Genomic DNA, 22,013 nt, shown 5'->3' with positions numbered 1-22,013 from the left:
CCCCCGAAAAATGGGGTACGCACAGCTAAACTCACAGAAATCACCTTCCTGCCATTGGGCTTTCTCGGTGCGAAGTGGTTTGCATGTTTAATGCATTTCATGCATGCAATTTAAGGCCAACTGCATTTTTGGTCATTTGAAAAATATGTGCAGGAGCCTCGACATGTGCCACTTGGGTCGTTTTGGCCCGAATGACCGCCGGCCAATGGAGGTGACTGCCCAAAAGAGGGGCAGAGAGGCAGAGTGGGAAATTCAAATTCATATGCAGAACTCTAATTTCGGCCATCGCCCCAAAGGATACGAGGTGCCTATCGCGCCGACTGCACAACCCAGACATATTTATGCACGCCGAGATATTAACGCAGGGGTCGACTGGTATTTCGAGGAACTCCACTTGTCCTGGGCATAAAGGAGCTTTAAAGTGCTCCTCCAGGCGCCGTTGGACACCCAGATGTCAGATTGGCTGGTGCAGACTGGTGTTGGCTTGGAGATATAGGAGATATATGTGCGGGTTGCTGGAATGAGAGATCAAGACCTCTATATCCAACAGAACAAACCTTAAAGTTGAAAAATCTCGTAGCTACTGAGTATCTGTTATTCGGTTTCTCTGCTCCCCTATCACTTTGCTCCTGTTGCGTCTCGAAGTCCATTTGACTGCAAAATTTGTGCAATTTCACACAAGCGTGCGTCTTTGTCCCGAGACAATATAAAATCTGAGGGTCGACAAATTCGCACGGGCCATGTCCAGCATTAAAGCTTGACCAATTCTCGCCCGTTTCCTTTGTGCTCGGCCACGCCCCCACGTCCAGATGACCGCTCCGCCCCGCCATCCGCACTGCCCGTAAAATGATGATCTGCGAAAATGTCCTTTTATGTGCGCCGGGCGCTAAGGACCTGTAAAAGTGTCTCTTAAGAAGGGGAGGCGGCTGAGAGCAGACAGGTGGGTCGCAGGAGCGGGCTGGATGGGTAGATGGCCGTGTCCAGGGGTGTCGTAAAAGATAAAACTCACACAAAGCGGAAAAGTGCAGTCGGCGGAGGGCGTGGGCGGGCCAAAAGTAAAGACTTTTGGCCTGTTTGCTGATGCTGCCGTTTAGCGCGTCCCTTTCTCTTCTCCCGTTTTCCTAGCGCTCCTGGCGGCTCCTTGGGGCGTCTTTTGGACTGCGACTACGGGACCACGACTGCAGGTCTGCTGCTCCGCACTTCCTGTAATCAAATTTGTTACGCTGCGTTGGTGTCCTGCTTGCAGGACCGCGCAGGACCTGCTCTTGAACTGCATTTAGCCGGGCCGAACATTAGTTTCGCCTCGCTGCGCTCATTTGTCGCCCAAAAGCCGGCAATACCAGGCTCCGTTCCCTGTTTTCTCAGCGCCCCAGCAATTGGCTTTAAGCCGCTGCCACGCTGCCACGCTGCCACTGCTGGGCGACAGCAATTTTCACGTTGGCCATGTCGGCAGGACAGCACAGGACACGGAAACGATGCCCCCGAGGGCACGGCGAGTGCGTTAACACACTCTGACGGGTCACACGCACCGCGCAGTGTCGGACAAATGCCCTTCGTCCTGCCATATTGTCCTGCCCCTCACCTACGCACATAACGCGCTAACGTTCCGGTATGCGCGTACTGCGCGTTTATTGCCATCCTGGGAGTCCTGGGGAAGGACTCGCTGTTACATTTTTATGCTAATTGAAACTCATTCGACTGGCAACAAATTGCCATCGATAGACGGACCCTCCAAGCAGCGGTGGGAGTGCACTCGAAGAAATACTAGTTGCCAAGGGAGCTGGAGTTTCAGCTGGAAGCAAATAACCACACAAAGCCTGCGCAGGGAAATTGCATTTTTATAGCAATTTATATACGCTGTGGTTTCATTTCATCAGCATTGAATACAATTTTGGTTTGATTTATAAGACAATTAATTGCGGAGAAACGCTTGACTGCTAATTATAAATAATATATTTGGTCACGGCTGGTAAACAGCTAATAATAATAATATCCAATTAAATATTGAAATTGGCAAAAAACGTTACAGTTCTATATTGTTTAATATTAGTAATTAAATCGTATTAGTGTGTCAAATTTATGAGCAGAGCTTATTGTGATGTGCGTTGTGGCACATTCCTTTGTGAAATCGATAGGTGTGGTGGCTTCTAATTGGTTTTTGTGAAATATATTTCGTTATGTTTGCCACATTGAATCCGATATGGCACTGCTTGTTAGCCGTGTACGACCGCAACCTAACCCGCCACTCCGCTTTTCCGCTTTTCCATTTTCCAGGCAGCAACAGCCGCTCGATGAGCAACGTGCAACAGTCGGCGGTGGCACCCTCCACGCACACCGCCACCCTGCCCCGCTTCCTGTCCAGAGGACACACCTACCGCGCCGTCGTCGGGGACACGCTCGTCCTGCCCTGCCAGGTGGAGAATCTGGGTGAGTTTTGGTATAATTAATCCGGCGTTATTACTATTTCGATGTGAAAATGCGATCATAAAAATAAATGCAGATGCCGGCGTACAACAATAATAATAATGATGATATTTTCAGCAGGCAGTCGGTGCGAATTATGCAAAATACGTGTATATGCAAATATGTTTAGGCAAAATGTCACTTCACATAAATTTAATATTCCAGAGCAACAACGTGGCCGACAACACATTTGGCCAACCAACAGCTGTCAACAGCCTGTCGTTCGCTTTTGGCCAAAAGCATCGACACATTTTTCCCTTCGCATTTATAAATCGGCTGGCCAAATATGCAACCTCACACATATTGGCAGCAAATAAATTTGCCTGATTAACGTTGCCAGCCGCATGAAGGACGATGTTTCGGCGGGGTGCGGGGTGCGGGGTGTGGCCGTTTGTCATGGCCAAATGGAGTCTAGTTTAGCCTTGATTCGCCGCCAGTTGATAGATTTCCAGCAGGCAGTCAAATGGCAAACGGCATGGAAATGCAATCCAAGCGTGAATGCAGCTGGGCTGCAAATAAAATGACATTTGATTGCCCATGGATGCATGAATGGCTGCCGTTTTCTATCGAGTGAGAGATATTAAAATATGCAGCAAGGCCGGCCGTGTCTTTCTCGACTTCAATTAGACAGGACTAATGCAAAAATGTTGAAGTGCATTGCAATTTATGCGCTTTGATTGCCCGATTTTGATTTTCCCATATGCATATCTTAATTAATAAAATCCCAGAGTTCACTCAAGTGTGTGGCCCAAATGATATGTGGCAGATCAAAGTCAAAAGCGCCTCCGTATGTGGCTTAAACTGGTTTGGCTAGTCCATTAGATTTCGCTGAGTGACGCCAAACTTTCAGCCATCATCAAAGTGGTCAACATGCTGGGCGTTGCTGGCAAACAAGGCAAACTTGCCAGGCAGTGGCCCAATGAAAATCGAGTCGCGTCGAATTTTAATCAATTAAAGGCGAGCGGTATACGCTATATTTGCAGCGACTAAACAGTTTCCACTAATATTGACCGAGCTGATGGCTTTCCTTCGCGCCCGTCATTATCGGCGGAAAGCGCTTTAATTTGCTGACCCAGTTGAACGAAAAACAAGGGGAAAAGTTCAAATTGCGACTGCTGTTGACATGCCAATAAATAAAATGCAATTAACCGTTCGCAGCAAATGAAAATAAATTGCACATTGATGGCAGTGACGACAGTCCGCGCAGCATGCACTCCTGGCTCCGCAGATTGACATCAGTCAAAGTTTTCCACTCCGTGATTGTGGAAAAGGCAATGCCGTGATGGTACACGGCGGAAAACATGACATTTTGCCGGAAAAAGTCACACTTGTAATGCAATCAGCAGGGCGCCTTGTTTTTATCGCAGTTTTACTGCGCGAAATGGCCGAATTTGATTACGTTTCTGATGAGCCATATAATTGCAGTTGCAGCCAAGAAACCGCCTTAGGGAAATCTTACAATTGAGCAAAATTGATGTATGTAAGGTAAATAGACTTCCTGTTCAACTACTTAACTGCCAATTTCGCCGAGTGCATGTGCAACAAACGCCGTGTGTGTTTCCGTGCCTGTTTGAGCGCAGCATTTTCTTTGGCAAAATATTTTCATTTAATTCGATGTTCTAGCCGAGGCATTAAAGTGCAATGATTTCCCATTAACGCCTGATGTTTCGGCTTTTTGTGCAGCCGCTTCAGCTGCTCAAATGTGCAGCTGGCCAACACGGATTTTCAATCTGCGCCTTAAGCTGTCATCTGAGCTCAGCTGGGGATTATAGTTTCGTCGACTTTATAATTCTCTATACGCATCAGCTGGCAGGTGATGTGTGTGAACTGCTCGATGATTCCTTTGACAATCGAAATCCCAAGCTCCTGGTGGTAATTAAACTGAAGCAACTCTCCAAGTTTGTGGCTAAATAATCATGATAATGGCTGCAGCAGCAGGCAGTAATTGGATATGTAGACAATGCTCCGGCTTCCTCTATTTGTTGCCGGAAATCCCCCCCCCGTTGCAGCCCCACTGCGGTTCTGGCCATGTCACTGGCCATGTTTTCTGGCGGTCCAGCAGGCAGTGTGTGTACTTTTTCCACTGCACTGTCATCAATCCGCTTCAGCTTTTAACGATGGGTGACATGGCGAGGGTTTGATTGTAGCTTTCATGCCCCAAGAGCCAGCGGCGAGGTCAAGCAGAGAGAGAGCGACGTGGCAAGCCTTTAATCCAATAAAAGAAATTAAGTATCAAATGGTCTATGAAGCCGTTCATTGATTGCCGTTCGTACATATGTATGTATCTGTGCAAATGTGAATCAAATACGTATACGTCATGTGGTCACCCGGTGAATGGCGGACAAAAACGCTGATCAATAAATATTGAGCGCGGTTATAAATTGGATTTCCATTGGTCTGAGGCAAGCCAGCGTATTGACTTACCAAATTGCTTTCACCCAAAGTCTATTGAAAGTGGGTTACTCATTTAGGCATTTGGGCATGGAACCCATCTTGTAGGCCAATGAAAAATATGAGCCACAAAGTGCTCTAAAAAGGCAAAAGGGCCAGCGAATTCACATGTCGAATTGACGAGCCATAAAATGAAATTTTTATGGCACTCCTCGCCCTTTCCAATAATATCAATATACAGCCATTAGACTCTAATAAAATGCAGGACCGGAAGCCGTCGAGGACTAATATAAAATCAAAATAAAACCCTCCACCACCTGCTCGCCATCCACAAATTGCCGGCCAATTGCTGGAGTCGATTCAATAATAATCGAGCCCCAATAAAATGATGATTGCCTGGGCTTAAGCTGCAGGATTCGGCGAGTGCTTTTGCGAGGGGTCCTGTGCCCCTTTTTGTGCACAACTGGAGCGAATATTTCGCAGGGAGCTTACTTCTGCAGTTGCTGTGAACTTCCCTTAATGACCGGAAGGAAGGCAAATGCTCAACTGAGCACACTCATTACAGACGCGAGTGCATTTCAAAAGCGGCATTAATAATGCATTACTTTAAGCTGTGATTATTTAATGGCGGCTTAAGGTCGGAAAAATGTCAGCTGCCAGTGGGTGCGCACACACGCCCACACACATAAAAGTGGGGAGGTCGAGAAAATAAAAACATTTCATTAAAATTTCATATTTCGAATGCTGAAAATCATATGCCAACAAACCGTTGACCGGCAAGGGCAACCGCCCACTTTTACATTGGATAAATGCCGGCGACGTCGTGTTTACACAACTCTGATTTCGGTTTTACAGCACGTATACGTAATATGAGTGTGCGGCGCTTTTTCACGTTTGTTTTTTTAATATTTCCATAATAAATACAAGTTCATAAATTGTTCGAGGCGGAGCTGAATGCGGGTCTTAAGCACACAAAATAAATAAACATATTATACGCCACTTAATCTCATTTAACAAATTCTCGTTTGCCTTTTTGCGGCGACGACGACAATAAAAGCGATCCGACTGGTGTGCATATTTTACAAAGAATAAAAAAGCACAGAATTCTGCCAACAACATCTGCAAAATTATGTCATTTATATGGGCAAGCACACTAAAAAATAGATGAAAACAGAAGCCCACACATATCCAGCTTCTGCTACTCTGGCTCCTGGCAGGACCTCCGTTTGTCCGGATAGACAAACAGAAAAGAATCTGCACAACTTTCACAGCTGCGAGGCGGAGAGATGGAAGTATAGATATGTATCTGCTGGGATGAAAACTATCTTGCCCGGCCACAGTGACAGCTGAAAGTATATGTCTACGCTGGCAGCAAAATGTTTCATGTTTATATTGCGGCATTTTACAATAAATTTCGCAGCCAACGAGAGGACACACATTTTGCTCTATATATTTTATTTTCCATCTGCTTATAGAACCACACTCGGCTTTTTGCACACTTCTCTACAGCTCTATCTCCATCTCTTGCAGGCAATTTCGTCCTTCTGTGGCGACGAGGAACAAATGTGCTCACTGCCTCCAACATTATGGTTACAAGGGATGAGCGCGTAAGACTGATAGATGGTTATAATTTAGAGATATCCGATTTGGAGCCTCAAGATGCCGGGGATTATGTTTGTCAAATCAGTGACAAAATAAATCGTGATCAAGTGCACACAGTTGAGATATTGGGTGAGTACACGTCGACATGTTTGCACAGCATTAGCTAACAGATTTGCATTTGACAAGTGCTCCTTAAGGCGCACACATCAATTAGCCACTGATTCACTGAACTGCCCCCTTTCCACCCCCAGTTCCGCCCAGTGTACGGGCCATACCCACATCCGGACAACTGCAGGCCCGCAAAGGAGGACCCATTACGCTGGAGTGCAAGGGATCTGGTAATCCGGTGCCATCCATTTACTGGACCAAGAAGGTTCGTTACACATCGCTTTGTGTGCTTCGCAGAACTCGAAGCCGCTTTAAGTGAATTTTAATTCATTTAGTTTAATTGAATTTAATTCAACTGTTTCGCCACTGTTTCGCATCGTTATGTAAATTTAAATTGCGTTCTCTGCTCCCAACGGGAGCTTGGAGCCGGAAAAACTGCGTGGGGTCAGTTGCTGAGCACTTTCCCTTTCAAATTTCACTTTCACTTTCACCCGCTTTTAAGCTCTTAAGAGCCCGCCAACTTTTCGCCATCGGTGGGGCAATGAGGGGGAAAGTTTTTCAGCCATTTCGGATGGCCAAAAGTTGGGCGTTATTAATTAAAAACGATTCGCCCACATTAAAGCCAGGTCTAGATAGGAATGCGTTGTGCTCTTTACAAGCTTTATACTATAAATCAACAACATATCCCATCACTCACAGTTTTCAACACATTGCCGCCGAAATCACAGCAAACAAAAAGTGAGATGATAAATCGCAGGGCACAACCATCTACGATTGCGGCATGTGGCTGTAATGGGAGGCAATTATGAATTCAACAAACACATAATTTTACGCATGAGCCAACAAGGGATAACATATTTGCCACTGGGCCGTACAAAGTGGGCCAAAACGGGACGAAAGCAGGCACAACGGCAGCGGGACAAACGAGTTTATGCCGACTTCTATGACTTGCAAATGCGGATGCGAGTTGGCAATTAGTTTTCGCTGCTAATTTCGAGAAGTTTATCAAGTTGTGCCAACTAGAGCATGCAGACACTACATTACACATTTGCCATTATACCAGTTGGGGCTATATATTCGGGATCCCAATCTGGCATTGATTCGATGCCAGGGAATTTACACTAAATCACTGTCAGCGACAGCCACTCGCAAATGCGAGAAGGTGAGACTGCAGGTTGCCAGGGGAAATGCTGGCTCGTACTCAAGGCGTAATTAATGCGATTCACAGACCCTTAAAAGTATGCTATATTCTACTGCCACCCGGCAGGAGCCAAGAAATTGCCGCTTGGCAACCAGTCTACTGACCCAGTCACTGTCAGTGTCACTCGACCAGTTAGCACTTTGTAGGGGCTACACTGGGAAAATGCAAAACAAATCGGACAAAAACCAGTCTAGTGACGAAGGCACTTCAACTTGCAAGGCAGCCAACTGAACGTTACCATGTCTTCATTTTATGTACTATGCATATGGCCTCGCATGTAGTAAATGCAGTATGAATCAAGACATTTAATGACATGGACTAGAGTAGAGGGCATCCATTCCTTTTTCTGACTGTACCACTTGCATTCACTCACAAACTTTCAATAAAGCAAGTGTCGGAGTCGTAAGCACTCCACGAATGTGTGTGCCATAGGAGTATATGTCCATGTCAGAACATCTACATTTGGGTAAAAGTCTCGTTTGCTGCACTTTGGCGCATTTGACATTTCCGTTCGATTTGTTTGCTCTAGGCAGGTACTATGAGTTGCCCCGACTCCAGCTCCATGGAGAAGTGCTTCTCGTCCTGCTCGCCCGGAGACACTGCCAGCTGGGTGTCATCCTACAGAGCTGCGTTCCATTTCAATCTGCCCCAGCATTTCCGTCGTGTTTTCGGCTGTCTTTGCAGCACACGTTGACACGTGTTTCCCCCGGGAGCGTCACTTCTGCCGCCCCTCCTCCAGAGAACCAAGCCATGGCAAAGCCAAGCCGAGCCATGGCAAAAGCCGTTGCCAAAGAAAAGACGCTCGCAGCCAGAAAGCCAGAAAGCCAGAAAGCCAAAAAGCTGACTTGCTACAACGCCCCTTTTGGCCCTTTGAGACCCGCTCCGATGTCTGTGTTTACATCCAGTTTGCATGCTCCACATCCAATATTTGTGCAACTTGCCCTTTGACCCCCTGCCCCGCCCCCTGTGCAGCAGGAGCAAGTTTTTCGCCTGCTCGTTCGGGGAGATGTCTTCATTTGGGTTTTGTTTCGTTTCATTTCGTTTCGTTTCCGCACTTTTTCGCTTGCCAACAGCATTTGTCTTTTGACATTTGCTACTTGCACTCTCGCCGACTTCATTTTAGCCGGGCCAAAAGACGTCGGCGATTGATTCAATTTGTTGCCACTCTGTTTACAAAGCGTTACAAAATATCCCGACCTTCTTGCACATATCCTTCCAGAGCGGCGCGAACAAGTCGACGGCCAGGATCGGAGACGGACCCATTCTGACCCTGGAGAAGCTGGAGCGCCAGCAGGCGGGAGTCTACCAGTGCACCGCCGACAACGGAGTGGGAGATCCGGTCACCGTCGACATGCGGCTGGATGTGTTGTGTAAGTGCCCCTTGACAGCTATTTAATTTAACTTTAATTCAATTGGTTGCATGATAGAAAGTACATTCCAACATAGGCCTTAATTTACTGTGTCAACCAGTGTTATAGTTTCAAGCAAAGAAACTATATTATTTTGGTGTATCTGCAAGTACTAAGTGCGAGTAGCTGTGCCGCAACGGCAGTCATTAATCATTGTGTAAATAAGGCAGAAACTTGAAATCCATTTGGGGCAGATCAGAACTTTGCAATTGAAACTGCAGATGTAAGGGGATAAAGAAAATCTAGCAGCCGGAGGCGAGGAAAAGTGTTTTGGGCAAAAGCGTACGGTGGGACTCGTAAATCAGTGCCTTAAAGCTGCTGACTGCAGCGGGAAAAGCAAATCCGGCTGCGAGTTGAGTAGAGAAACCGCTGTGCAGATACACGACTCCAGATACTAGACACTCAGATACTCAGATACTCGATGCATGCAACAATGCGGCACCACCGACTGATTCGATATAGACAAATGCCGGGCAGAAAACAATTTGAACGGGAAGAGAAAGCCGAGACCAAACGGAATCTTAGCAACTGTATATAAATTGATTTTTGACTGTAATCAGATTGCCGCTTCGTGTGCTAAATTCTTTCCACCGCCTCTCTCTTTCTTTCATTCCTTCTCTCTCTGTGTGTCCTTGCTGGCCATCCCGCAATCCTGCTGCGCTGCCAACCTGCAACCTGACGGATGCCTGGGTATCTGGGTGCAGATCCCCCGGATATACAAGTGGAGAAATCCTGGATACACTCGGGCGAAGGATTCGAGGCGAAGCTCGTTTGCATTGTTTTCGCTGATCCAGTCGCAACGGTTTGTTGGCTCTTTGAATGCACCGTTTCATTCGTTCCATTGTGCCCAGACAGTTTTTGTTATTTTTCGTGGATTTTTAGATTATTACGATTACGGGGCCATGGGCAGAAAAGGAATGGGGGCAGGCGGGCAGAGGCATCCTGCCTCCTCCTCCTCCTCCTCCTCCATCGCCACTTGCCATCGGTTTATGCAAGAACTTTGTTTTCCAGGTCACTTTTCCTGTTTTTCAGCTTTTCAGTTTTTCAGTTATTCAGCTTTTCGTTTCAGTTGAGTCCTGTTCTGCTGTATTGTGTCCTGTTCCCGTTCTCACAGGCTTTGTGCCAGGCTGGCTTGCAATTTCTTTTTCCGATTTCTTGCTGTGGCAAATTAATGCCATTTTTATTTGCCCAACTTTCATTTCATTTCGTTTCGTTTCGTTTCGTATCTTTTTTCGTTTTTCGTTTCGAATTGCGGACAGTCGGCAGAAGTTACTGCAAGTGGGTCAAATTTTGAGTTGAATTTATTAGTTGCTGCAGTCCATCGACATGTGCTCCATCTTCATCTCCATCGTGATCACCATCGAAAACCCAGCTAATCCAAGTCACTTCTCGCTGCAGGTGTCCTGGTACCAAAACTCATTTCCGATCCAATCGACGGACAGGCGCATCATGGCCACCAGAGCCAACCGGCACATGCTCACCATCCGCCACATCCAGCAGGAGGACTTTGGCAACTACAGGTGAGTCCTGGGCCGCGTGGTTCAATGGAATCCCAGCATCGACGAGGACAACTTGTGGCTTACTGTGAACTTTGCCGGCCAGCGTTGATTTAGTCAATTTGGCAACTTTGACTACAACTTATTTCACTTTTTGTCAGCCAGTTAGCAGCACCAAGTTGTAAGTTCCCACTTGTCTGGGATCGGGGCTTAGTCCTGCCGTATTTGCCACACTCGAACATTCGTGTAGCCACGTCCGGCTTCTGGGGAATAGTCTGTGCGGGGCGTGCCCCACCCATTTTGCGGACAAACAAGTTTTCCACATCAATGTCAATCTGTCTGAAACATATTAAAGAAGCGGAAGTTTCGCCATGTTGACACAACATTTCATGCACAAAGTTTTAGCCATCTTCCGAATGTGGGGCGATGTGGGTGAGGGTGCTAGTGGTGCTACTGGCGCCCATCAAACCACCTGGCCACCACCCACAGTGAGTGGCTTTGGTGCACACGACGTGTCGACGTGTTTGGATTAGTTGAGTCGAGTTCCCCAGTCGGTTGCCAGCCACTTGCCGACTGCCAGATCGATGCGGCCACTGGCCCACAGGGCGGATGGTTGTGCTGCCTCATGCCACAGGCCGTGCCACATGACGTATGAGTAATGCTGACAGAGTGTAATGCAAAATTAAAAGGAAATTACATTTTTGGCCGTGTGCAAAAGTGATTGCAGGCAAACATGACGCGCCCAGAAATTAACAACTCAAACACAGAGAGCTGAAAACTCGAAAACCAAAAGCCAATTAAGTCAATTAACCACTTAAGCCATATGCTAATTAGAAATCCCTTTCAGCTGCGTGGCGGACAATTCGCTGGGACGCTCCCGCAAATACATGGAGCTCTCCGGACGCCCCGGAGCCGCCGAGTTCTATTCGCCCAAGTGGGGTCATTCGCCGGACAGCTACAATCTGACCTGGAAAATCGATAGCTACCCGCCGCTGGAGGAGGTCCGCCTACTTTACCGTCGAGTGCAGGTGAGTGGAGGGCGGGATAATGGTTGGGAAGCCACTGGCAATCCGATATGAAAGGAGTATATTCAATTAATTAATGGTGAAGCATGCACAAAGCCCGATCCCGCCAGACTGACAACTTGACAATCTGCTGGGAGATGCTCCACGCGCCAAGCAATCCGATACCTTGACATCTTGTCTGGAGACGGGCTTTTATATTTGGCGAGCACTGTGCTCACTAACGAAGCACGTGATTAAAATTACACTCACAAAGATGTCTTGAGAAATCGACATCCAATGCGCTGATAAAGGAATTAAGCCCCATGTAAGGAGGACTGCAAGGGAACAGATACAAATGTAGATACAAAGTGGGCTAATTATGTGGGCACAGAAAGAAACTCGAAAATTATTTTCAATGTAGCAAAAGTACACACAAAAAAGAAGAGTGCTGTTCAATACTCATGTCGGTGTAGACACACAAAAATGCCGCTTAATTGCGACTCTGGGCTGTACAAACAGGCAAATCGGGCGAGCTGGGTCACGAAATTTAATGAGATTTCAACTCACGGACACTTGGCGCTGAATGTGGAGCTGCAGTGGGCGGGGATAATTTTTCCCTGCATTCATGCGCCATTGAAGTGCAATTATTGGAGGACTTTCCGCCGGGGCGGCGTATCAAGTGGCAGGAAGGAGCAGGTGGGGCAGAAGCTGGCGGTGGAGGAGACTTAATTGATGTGATAGCTGTCATAACCTGATCGGGCGCTCGCAGCGGAAATCATTTGGTTTCCTCGCGCAGGACATAAAATTAATTATGGAATCAAAGGAAAACTGTCAATGGTGGAGTCCGGCACTTAATTTGGCTCTTCGTCCCGTTTCGTTTCGTTTCATTTCGTTTCGTTTCGCTTCAGATGAATGAGACGTACCAGCAGCCGGGCAGGTGGCACGACTTCATCCTCACCCCGGAGCACCGACCGGCCTCGGAGCCCCTCACACACATCATGTCCTACACCATCAAGAATCTGCATCCGGGCGGCTACTACGAGGCAATTGTGCAGGCCAAGAATCGCTACGGCTGGAACGAGGTGAGTTCTCCAATGCCCATAGCTGCGGCATAAATCTATGCGAGTGTCCTGTCCAGCTCGGTGCGACAGGGCGGCTACTTAATCTTGATTTTGTGCCACTTTTCTTTGCTCAACCCACTGTCTGCCTCTCGCCCTCAACCTGCAGGTCAGCGATATATTTCAATTTGTCGTCGCCAACAACAGCCAGGACCTCGGCCCCGAGGACGCCGAGGTGGTGGCCAGCTCCAAGTCGCGCAGCAATAGTGCCTCCATGGGCAGCCTGCCGGGATCCAGGGTGCTGCACACGGCGCTTCTTCTGGCCCTGGCCTTGAGTAATTGTCAGTTCGACAGACGCCGACTGGGCCTGGGATAAGCGGTTCAGGCGGCAGACGATCGGGATCAGGATCGAAACCAGGAGCAGCACAAGACAAGGGGAATCACTCGCACTTGGAGGAGGAAGTGGCCGGGGCAGGACGGAAACAAGCAGTGTATAGAAATCCAGGGGAGGAATAGAAGATTTTATTGTACACCTACCCCGTCAGCCCAGAGAGCAAGTGAATCCAGCCCTACACTAAGCAACAAAGACGCGGAGAGATGGCAAACCCACAAGCTGAACGAAAAACCCATGTAAATAATTTTTCAAGAGTTTTGTCCACGATTAAATTAGCACACACCCCATCACACACATACAGCCGGAAAATGGTTAATGGAAATTGCAATTGGAGAAGGCAAATCCACCATCCAAAGCCCACCCCCAGTTCCATCCCCATGGTAGAATAAGTCGAACTAGGTCATGTAAATAAGCATTAGATATCTGAATGTGAACTGCATTTTACTTCATAAATGTTGGGCTGATGTGCAGGATGTGTATGTAAATTAAGCAAACATTATATAGTGATATTATTTAGTTTCGAGCGAAACCATAAATAACAAAATATTGGCGATGAAATAAAACAGAGAAGCCACACACCGCAAAATGTTAGTATGTAAAGTATTTGCCACGTTTCCGTTTTGAATTCGAATTCGAATTCGCATTCACATTCACATTCGAGATCGAGTTCATTTCAGTTCTATTGCCACTTTTTCGATTGCAGCTGTAGTCTTATTTTAGCCAGTAAGCGCACCCATAACCAAAAGGATAACAACGTAACAGCAATTCAATGTAATGTTTTTCGATGTAAATTAGAGTTTAAGCAACGTGTTGTACCACCAAAAGAAAGGCGAAAGGTCGAAATATAGCGACGCAAACTAGCTAATCCCCCACTCAAAATCGGAATCTGAATCTGAATCGAAATCGGAATATTATTCGGAGTATTTGAATGTGAATCTTGCATACATATTAGTAGTCACTCGCGAATGTCACGAGCGTCGACCTGTAAATATACATAAATACGTGAATAATATTGAGTGTTGCGAACCCAGCAGGCATTTTATCAGCTTTTGCACCTTTCCAATTGTACGATCCGCATCCGTACTGTTTCATTTAGGGCACACAATAGAGGTCAAGGGTCACTTGTATATTTGATGGGCCGCGGCCTGCAGCTCGAACTCGTACACAACCTTCTGTACTTAGCATGTCGATCGAACGAGGCCAAAACCAAAACCGAAACCGAAACCGAAATCGAATTGAAAACCAAGTAAAAGCGTTACAATTTATCTACATAAATGTGTATGTGTGTGTACCTTACTTAGCCAGTTGAGTGCAGGATGCAGGACGAATCGGAGGCGTTACTACAGATTACATAGTTGCGGAGGGTTCCGAAAAGGATCCACTCCGAACCTAAATACCAGTATAATTCAGATTAAACAGATATAGCTAAGCACGCGACCGGTACGTGTTCATAAAAAGTGAATTCATTAATTACTAACTACATAGTACGATGCTAATTGTATGATTAATGCGCATAAGAACCCTAAAATATTCAAAATAAAATAAAGCATTAGATGTAAACTAAACTATGCAATTTGGTTTCATTTACCCACGTTTACGGATTTTCTGAACTTTCAGCTTGTTAGTACAAACCTCTTTCCGGCAAAAGCAATATTTATGTTTGCAAATCATCAGCATTCACAAAGGCGAGGGGGGTAACCACTTTATTTTATTTTATTTTCCTGTGGCGTATACCTTTATTATTTCTCTTCAAATATTGAATTCAGCTGCAGCTTAGCCAGGGATATGGCTTAATACATTTGTGTGTATATCGTTTTCAATTTTCGTACAATTTCAAGAGGCCCTCAAGTGCTTGCCAGCCATAATGCAAGTCCTAAGTATGAAATTTAAATGTGTCACATCCTTTGTGCCAGTCAGCAGACTAGCAAACTTTCTGCAAATTCATATGAAAGTACATAATCATCGATGGCAATGCCAGGTCTTTTCTGTCGATTTTCTCCCAAGGACTTCGCCTCAAGCACTTCTAAGCTCTTTCAAAAATCCAACCCAAAGCTGACCGGGGCCACAAAAGGGACCCAGCAACGTGGACATACGTGCACGGTTTAAATTATTAAAAGTTTTGCATTTGGCAAAAGTTTATGCATGAAATTTCATAGGCGGCCAAACTACTTGAGCTGCGTTTTTATACAGGCGGATACTAGCGCTGCAAGTTGCATTTGGAACGGAGCGCAGGATGTCCGGATGCCAGTTACTGGTTTCCAGTTAGCAGTTACCAGTTGCTAGTGCCCAGATGTCCCACCACGTCGGCGTATTTGCATGTTGGCGGGCCCACTGGATGCCACCCTGCAAGTTTGCCGGGTGCAAACTTAGTGACCATTATGCATGCAAGTCTCAATATATTGCACATGAATTTTAATGAAAATGGTGTCGTTGAACTGGCCCAGAAAATGGGGACATTTCGCAGAAATATGCTGTGCAGCCGGGAGTGTGGGGGCAACTTTTGCAAATCATATCGCATAATTGGCGGGCCACAAGCGACTCTTTCCAGCCATTTGCATTGGATTCAGTTGGATTCAGCCCAGGGACAAGTTTTGGCGCATATTAATTAGCTCGTTTATCATTTGAACACTTTTCCAACAGCCAGCTAGAGAGCAGTGCACTCGAAGCAATGTAAAATTAATTAAGTTGCGCCACAAGGAAACTCTTTCACTTACCCCATTCATTTCCATTGGTATTCATTTCAAAGGAGCGCGCCAGCAATAAAGAATCGCTGCGAAAAAACTGTTAACGAAACGAAAATGAAATCATAATTAATATTGGTGAAATTGGCAAAGTGCAGCGCGCACGATGCTGCTGCGGGTGGCACTAATACCACCACTTTGGTCCTTGCCACAGGACCCGCAATCCGCAGACAGGAGTGCCAAAGGAGCAGGACGAGCCATCCAGTCAGCCAGTCAGTCAGTCAGGCAGTTTTGTTTGGCTGGCAAGCAGGCGTCAAGGCGAGCAAGATCCAAACTTTTATAATTAAAATTTTGCAGCTCGGTATTTTCGCTTTTTTCGATTATTTTTCGCTTTTTTCGCGATGGCTGGCGTAAAGAGAGAGTAGAACGCAGGCAAATCATAAAGCTACATGGCAGCCAAACTTTGCCGTTCAAGTGCGAATTAAATTAATTTTCAACTGATTTGATTTCTGCGAACAGTTATTGCTAAAAACGCAAGTTTCAACAATTGCCGATGGAAAAGTTACACTTTCCGCCAACGTCCACTGTGGGCCGGCCAATCAAGGGGAATGTCCGGCAAATTAAACTAAATTGCGCTCTGAATGCCAATAAATTAAATTGGCCAAGGCAAACAACGAAGTGGAAACTCAAGAATTTCTCATATACTCGCACACTATTGGCCGGGTCAAAGGCAACCGCACAGTGCCAACTAACACTATGGCAACGGAAGAATGTGTCGAAAAGGCGAGTCCGGGATCCGGGATCCCAGGACCATCAGTTGTCCTGGGCAACGCACAATAATTCAATGAAATGCGCCGGTGGGTGGTGTGCACACCACGCAGTCCTGCGACCAACCGAATTTACATAATTCTTGTCTTGCGAACTTGGGAACGGGCCAGCCTGATATTTATGGGGGCAACTTAATGGCGGTTTAAAACGTTGCAGGCGAGCAGAAAGAAATCGCTGTAGGATCCTTGTTTCCGCACACACACACCCACACACACACACACACACACACACACGAGCGCAAGCATTATGCTAAAACAAATCTACATAATTTAGGAGTAGGCCGCCAGGACAAGACAACATTTCCACTCAAGCAGCCCCCATGCCCCGCCTGTCATGGACGCACAAATCAAAAGGCGGGCTCCATCTCCGTTGGAGCAAATTGTTTGCGGATGCTAAGAAAAATTTGTACATCAATCGATTTTGTTTGATTTTTTCCCAGCTCGACCGCCTCTGCGCTGAGTTGGCCGCAAGAGATTTGCATAATTCATGGCGCTGATGGCTGGCGAGGACTGGAGCACGATGTGGGGTCAGGCTGAGTGATTGGGTGGGGCCAGAGATGTATCTGCCTGATTGCTTTGAGTGGCTCATTTCGCACAGTCCGCTCCGGCGGTGGTGGGGGTAAATTGGAAAAGTATGTCTATGGCACCCTGTGCCCCGCAGGATTGCCTTCCACAGAAGTCACCGTCACCGCATCTCGGAGCGGCTCATTTTCGCCTCGACCTGCGTGCGGCACGTGAGTGGAGGAAAAACACTCTCGTATAGTTTTTTAATCAGCCTGCAACATGCAAAACCAATGACAGTTACCCTGTCTGCGTGCCGCAAAAGAAATGCCGACGAAAGGCAAACAAGTTGGCCCGTCAATTTCAATTTATATTCTAATGACATATTGTTGCTGGCATTTTCAATTCCGCCGCCTCGCGCGTGTGACACAAACCCAAAAACGCAGAGCGAAGGAGCAAAGGAGCGAGCATTAGGGGACTCCTGGCGAAATTTAAAAACAATTTCCCAAACTCGCCCCAGAGATTTGTATTATGTTTAACTCATTTTCATAAAGCGCGCACAAAGAGACGGGACTTGTGCGAAAGCGAGCTGAAATCATAATGCGAAAACAGCCACAGCCAAACGCGGCAGCTGCAGAAGCCCCGCACTCGAAGCCGCGACAAAGTTCAGGCAGAACAAAAGTTTATCTCGCACTTTGTTTGCATACACAAAGCCCAGGCAGAGGCGGAGCATCTGAATCCTGCTGCCAGGACTCGCTGCACAGGAGTGCGCGGCGGAAACGCTGCTTTGGGATGGTCCTCCGCCAGTTTGCCGGCCTCCTGCCGCCACTGTCTTTGCTCCTGGCTAAGACAAAGAAGCCCCGCCGACCGCCGACCGCCCGGCGTTGAGCGATTTCTTTTCACAGAGATAAATGCCAGAAAGTTGGGACAGGCGTGGTGAAGCACGTGGACTTACACTGAGCGCAAGTTACCGGCATGTGCCGTGGAATTAGCTATCTTACGCTCCATCTATCTTAAGGGTAGATAGGAATACCAAAGCAGCAGAAATGGTTACGCAAAGGCCTGGCCACTTTCTGCCAGTGTAGCGCAACTGAATCTGCTGCAGCTCCACCTGGCGGAGAGTCTGGCATGGCTGAGTTTCCGCCCCGGGTCGTGCTCTTAAAGCCCCAGCCACTCACTCCATTCACTTGTTGGCCTTAAGTCGGCCATGTAAAATAATTTACAGAGCTGCATTGCAAATGACATTGACTTTTCGCCCCTGCAGTTTCTCATATTTCGTGCGGCAGACTCGCTTGCGTTTTGCGTACCACGTCACGCTCGCTTCCTCCGGATTGCCTGTGTGGTGCACATTTGAGGCCCTCCTGCCCCCCTCCTCGTCCTCGCTCCACTGGCCAATTGACCAATGGCTGCTTATCAGGCGAGAACATGTTTCCATGTTTCCATGGAATTTCATTAGGCTTCAGCTCGCAGTGGCCAGAGTCCTTCGCCCAGTCCTGTGCCCCTCCTGCCACTTGGCCAAAAGCCTAATGGTCGGTTGTTGCCCTTTTTTTATTACGTAGCCACTGGTTGTCGCACCGGCCGCGTTGGCTAATGGCGTTAGTTCGTTAGCCAAGCGATAAGATTGGCGAGAAGGAGTTTTGCGGGACTGCTCACAATCACCAATGTTTGTGGCAGGAAGCTCTTTAATTATGAAAAGCGTACCGTGTTCAAGTTGTGGCTTAAGTCTACTGAACGAACTCGGCAGAATCGGACAGACGCATGGCTTTCATATTTATTTATGAAAACCAATTTTGTGTCACCTGCTGGGAAATTTTCACACTTTGCCACACTTAAAATGTCTTCACAATAAATCAAAAGAACTGATGAATCACATTTCGTATTCAAGCTTATGCAAGCGAACGAATATTTATGTAGAAACATGAATTTTATTCATGACTCACATGGCCTTTTGCGTCAAGCAGCACTACATTTTGTTTTATACAAAATAAGCTCGTGCATTCACAACAAAAATTGATTAGTAGTAATCGTTGATATCACATAACCAAATCTCAAGTTTTCTGCAATGGGTCAGACCATAAGTAGATCAGTCGAGTCCAGAGAGTCCATTATTGCCTACAGAAACTTCCTGAAACTCTACAGAAATCAGCACAGACAAATGCGAACCAATGATGCGTTTTCCAATGCAGCGCGTGTTTGGGGAACTTTCTCGCCGGCTCAGCGGAATCGATATGCTCATATGGTAAGTACTTCCTTAAGCCGAAAGCACTTGGAGCCGCATTCATGTACCACACCTTTTGCAAGGGCTCCGTCACCAAGATTATTATGGATGTGCCCAAGCGGGTGGCTCCCAAGAGGGCCAACAAGATGGCCGGGAAAGTGGCTGCTCGCAAAAAGGTGGTTAAAAAGAATCTCAAGGCGAAGAGAGTTCCTCAGCGGCGAGCTCGCGATGTGGTCACCTCCTATAGGCCGCTAATCGGCAGCAGAGCTCCCGTTGCCGGCGTTAAGAAGATCTCGAACAAGGAGGCAATTAGGGAGAGCTTGCTGCCCTCGAATGGCTTTCTAAACTTCATGGAGTTCTACCATGAGATACATCGCGAAATGCCGAAATCCTTGGCGGTGAAGGAGGCCGTTAGTGTCTGGAGCGATATGAACGTGGAGCAGCGTGGCATTTTCAGCATGGACTTGTAGCGGGTATCTCCTAGTCACCATGTCACCCACTTCACTCAATCAATGCCCCACGCATGGCCGCCTGTCACGAGAGATTCCAATTCGGAATCAAGCCTAGCCAAGCGGTTACACAATCGCCGTGAGTTCCGCGCCCAAACACATGTACACTCCATCACGCAACCGGCGGCACGAATGTCCAGAGCAACAGTGGGAGTAGAATAAACAACAGCAGGAGCAGGAGCAGGAGCAGGATGAGGGGCAGAAATATAAACAGAAACAGAGCCCACAATCATTCACATTTAAATTAACATTTCCCGCCGACGATTATCCTAATTGCGAGCTGAGGCCGCTCGTCCTGGCCAAAGATGTGGAGTATGCGCCGCCTTGTATTTAATATTTACATTCGCCTCGGTGACGGCACGCGAGTCGGCTAAAAAATGGATTCAATGTAACGCGAAACAAGCGAGGCCTCATAAAAATGAAATGCGGATAAATCAAATTAGCATTTTGTACAAATAGCAAAGCATTAGCTCGCGTACGGCGGCAATTTGTAATGCCAAAGGCCGCATGAATGAGTCCTGGCAAAGGACATGCAAGCAGTTCGTTTTGGAGGTCATGCCAAAAAGTGATTGCATAATTACCCGGCCTCGGATGTTGCAAGATCACATTCCCGAAATGAACATTAAAACTAATGGCACGAGCCGCAGCCAGACATCCCGATTCAATTAGACTGCTCCTGCGGCCAGGATAACCACTCCACGGGTCAAGTAGTGGGTCAGCGCTGGATTTTTGTGGGCCAACTCACTCGCTGCTCTGCTGGCAAATGTTCGTGTTTTACTACGGCGACTTTATTGCAACACAATGCTATTTTAAGTGCCAGCAATAAAAATGATTTATTACCCCACAAAGGCGACCATCGAAGGCCTTGAGCATGTGATTCTCTGGCTATTTTGTTTTCCCATTTTCCCATTCGGGGCAATTAGAATAAGAAATGCATGTGATTCCCGCGAGCCTGAAGCTAAAATTAAAGGATATTCTGCGCTGCGCGTAAAGTACATTCATCAATATCTACTTAGCCCAAAGTACACTCACCGTTGCACGGGAATTTTCCGAGTAAAAGCTTCGATATGCAGTGCGAACGTTGGCCCTGAAAACCTTTTTCTGGGCTGACAACTTCGGGGGAAATTTTTAAGTGCAGCAAGCACAAGAAGGAAGCTGCACACAAAGTTGAGTGGAGGGCGAAACTATGCCAAATGTGCAAAATGAAAACTTTTAGGCAAACAATGCAAGCGGAAAGCGGGGGGCGGAGGGCGGTGGGCGGAGTGGGTAATGTCAAATGTGGGTTAATATGATTTATGGAAATTTGCCAGCCTCGCATTGGGAAAAGCACTCGAGCTGCTGCCACCGCCTTTGTGTGCTTGCCGGTTTCCCAGGTGACTGCTCCACCTGGCTTCATATTTACGCCACCCAGCCCAAGGAAAATCTCGAACCACATTTGTCTGCCGGATGGGACATTTTTACTTTTTGCTCTAATTTGTCAACAGAAACAGTTGACGTTGGACTCAATGCAGTCAGCAGCCCGCATAATGCCAGGCATTTTGGTGTCATTGTTAAGGAGCAGTCACACAGTCACACAGTCGCACTCGCACTCACACACCCACACCCTCACACAGACTAATGCACACAAAGAGAGAGAGAGCCATTTGCCAGCCGCTCTGCCATGTCATTGTCATTTTGGCCAGGAGCTGGTGAAAGGTTTTTCATTTGACAAATGCTGATTAAGCGGCCGACTGGGGCAAAAAATATTTTCTCATGAGCGCTCTGGGTTCTGGGATCTTGGTTTCGGTTCTGGTTCTGGGGGGGATTGGATGCAATCCGAGCGAGCAAGTCATGTGTGTGCACTTTAGATGTCTGGAACCGGTCTAGGCCCATTCAATCAAGTCGGGCCACGGGGAACCAGTCGGCAGATGTGCGAAATATGTTCCCAACATTATCCAGATTGCCAAGGCTAACTGCGCTGTGCGCTGTGCGCTGCGAGGAGTGTTCGGGATTTCGAGATTGAAAAGTCAACATGGCCGAAGGTGACAGCAAAGCCAAATAAATGGACATGACACGCATATTTAATAGCAGAGCCTGCCCGGCTGCACTGCGCACAATTTCGTGTGCATTTGAAGCCAGCTCATGCTGTATCGAAGCTTGTCAAGTAAATTA

At 47.1% G+C, this 22,013-nt stretch overlaps 2 protein-coding genes across 2 annotated transcripts in view; both read left to right on the top strand.

Moving 5' to 3' along the window:
• Positions 1-14,673, top strand: part of LOC6554896 (MAM domain-containing glycosylphosphatidylinositol anchor protein 2) — a 60,984-nt gene extending 46,311 nt beyond the window's left edge. The window contains exons 3-11 of the mRNA XM_001982171.3: positions 2,275-2,427; positions 6,385-6,585; positions 6,708-6,829; positions 8,985-9,135; positions 9,879-9,976; positions 10,573-10,694; positions 11,518-11,698; positions 12,583-12,756; positions 12,902-14,673. Of these exons, the coding sequence (XP_001982207.2) occupies positions 2,275-2,427; positions 6,385-6,585; positions 6,708-6,829; positions 8,985-9,135; positions 9,879-9,976; positions 10,573-10,694; positions 11,518-11,698; positions 12,583-12,756; positions 12,902-13,108 (1,409 nt within the window). The 3' untranslated portion in view covers positions 13,109-14,673. The remainder of the gene's footprint in view (positions 1-2,274; positions 2,428-6,384; positions 6,586-6,707; positions 6,830-8,984; positions 9,136-9,878; positions 9,977-10,572; positions 10,695-11,517; positions 11,699-12,582; positions 12,757-12,901) is intronic.
• A 4,410-nt stretch (positions 14,674-19,083) lies between these two features.
• On the top strand, positions 19,084-20,700 carry LOC6554895. The gene is made up of 2 exons (XM_001982170.3): positions 19,084-19,374; positions 19,437-20,700. The coding sequence occupies exons 1-2, from the start codon at positions 19,198-19,200 to the stop codon at positions 19,821-19,823; spliced, it is 564 nt and encodes a 187-aa protein (XP_001982206.2). The 5' UTR covers positions 19,084-19,197; the 3' UTR covers positions 19,824-20,700.
• The last annotated feature ends 1,313 nt before the right edge of the window (positions 20,701-22,013 follow it).

The sequence above is a fragment of the Drosophila erecta genome, unplaced genomic scaffold (assembly GCF_003286155.1).
Source record: "Drosophila erecta strain 14021-0224.00,06,07 unplaced genomic scaffold, DereRS2 tig00000000-arrow-pilon, whole genome shotgun sequence".
NCBI classification, from domain to species: Eukaryota; Metazoa; Arthropoda; class Insecta; order Diptera; family Drosophilidae; genus Drosophila; species Drosophila erecta.
The sequence above is the reverse complement of the archived record's forward strand: the minus strand, read 5'-3'. Positions and strand labels throughout refer to the sequence as shown.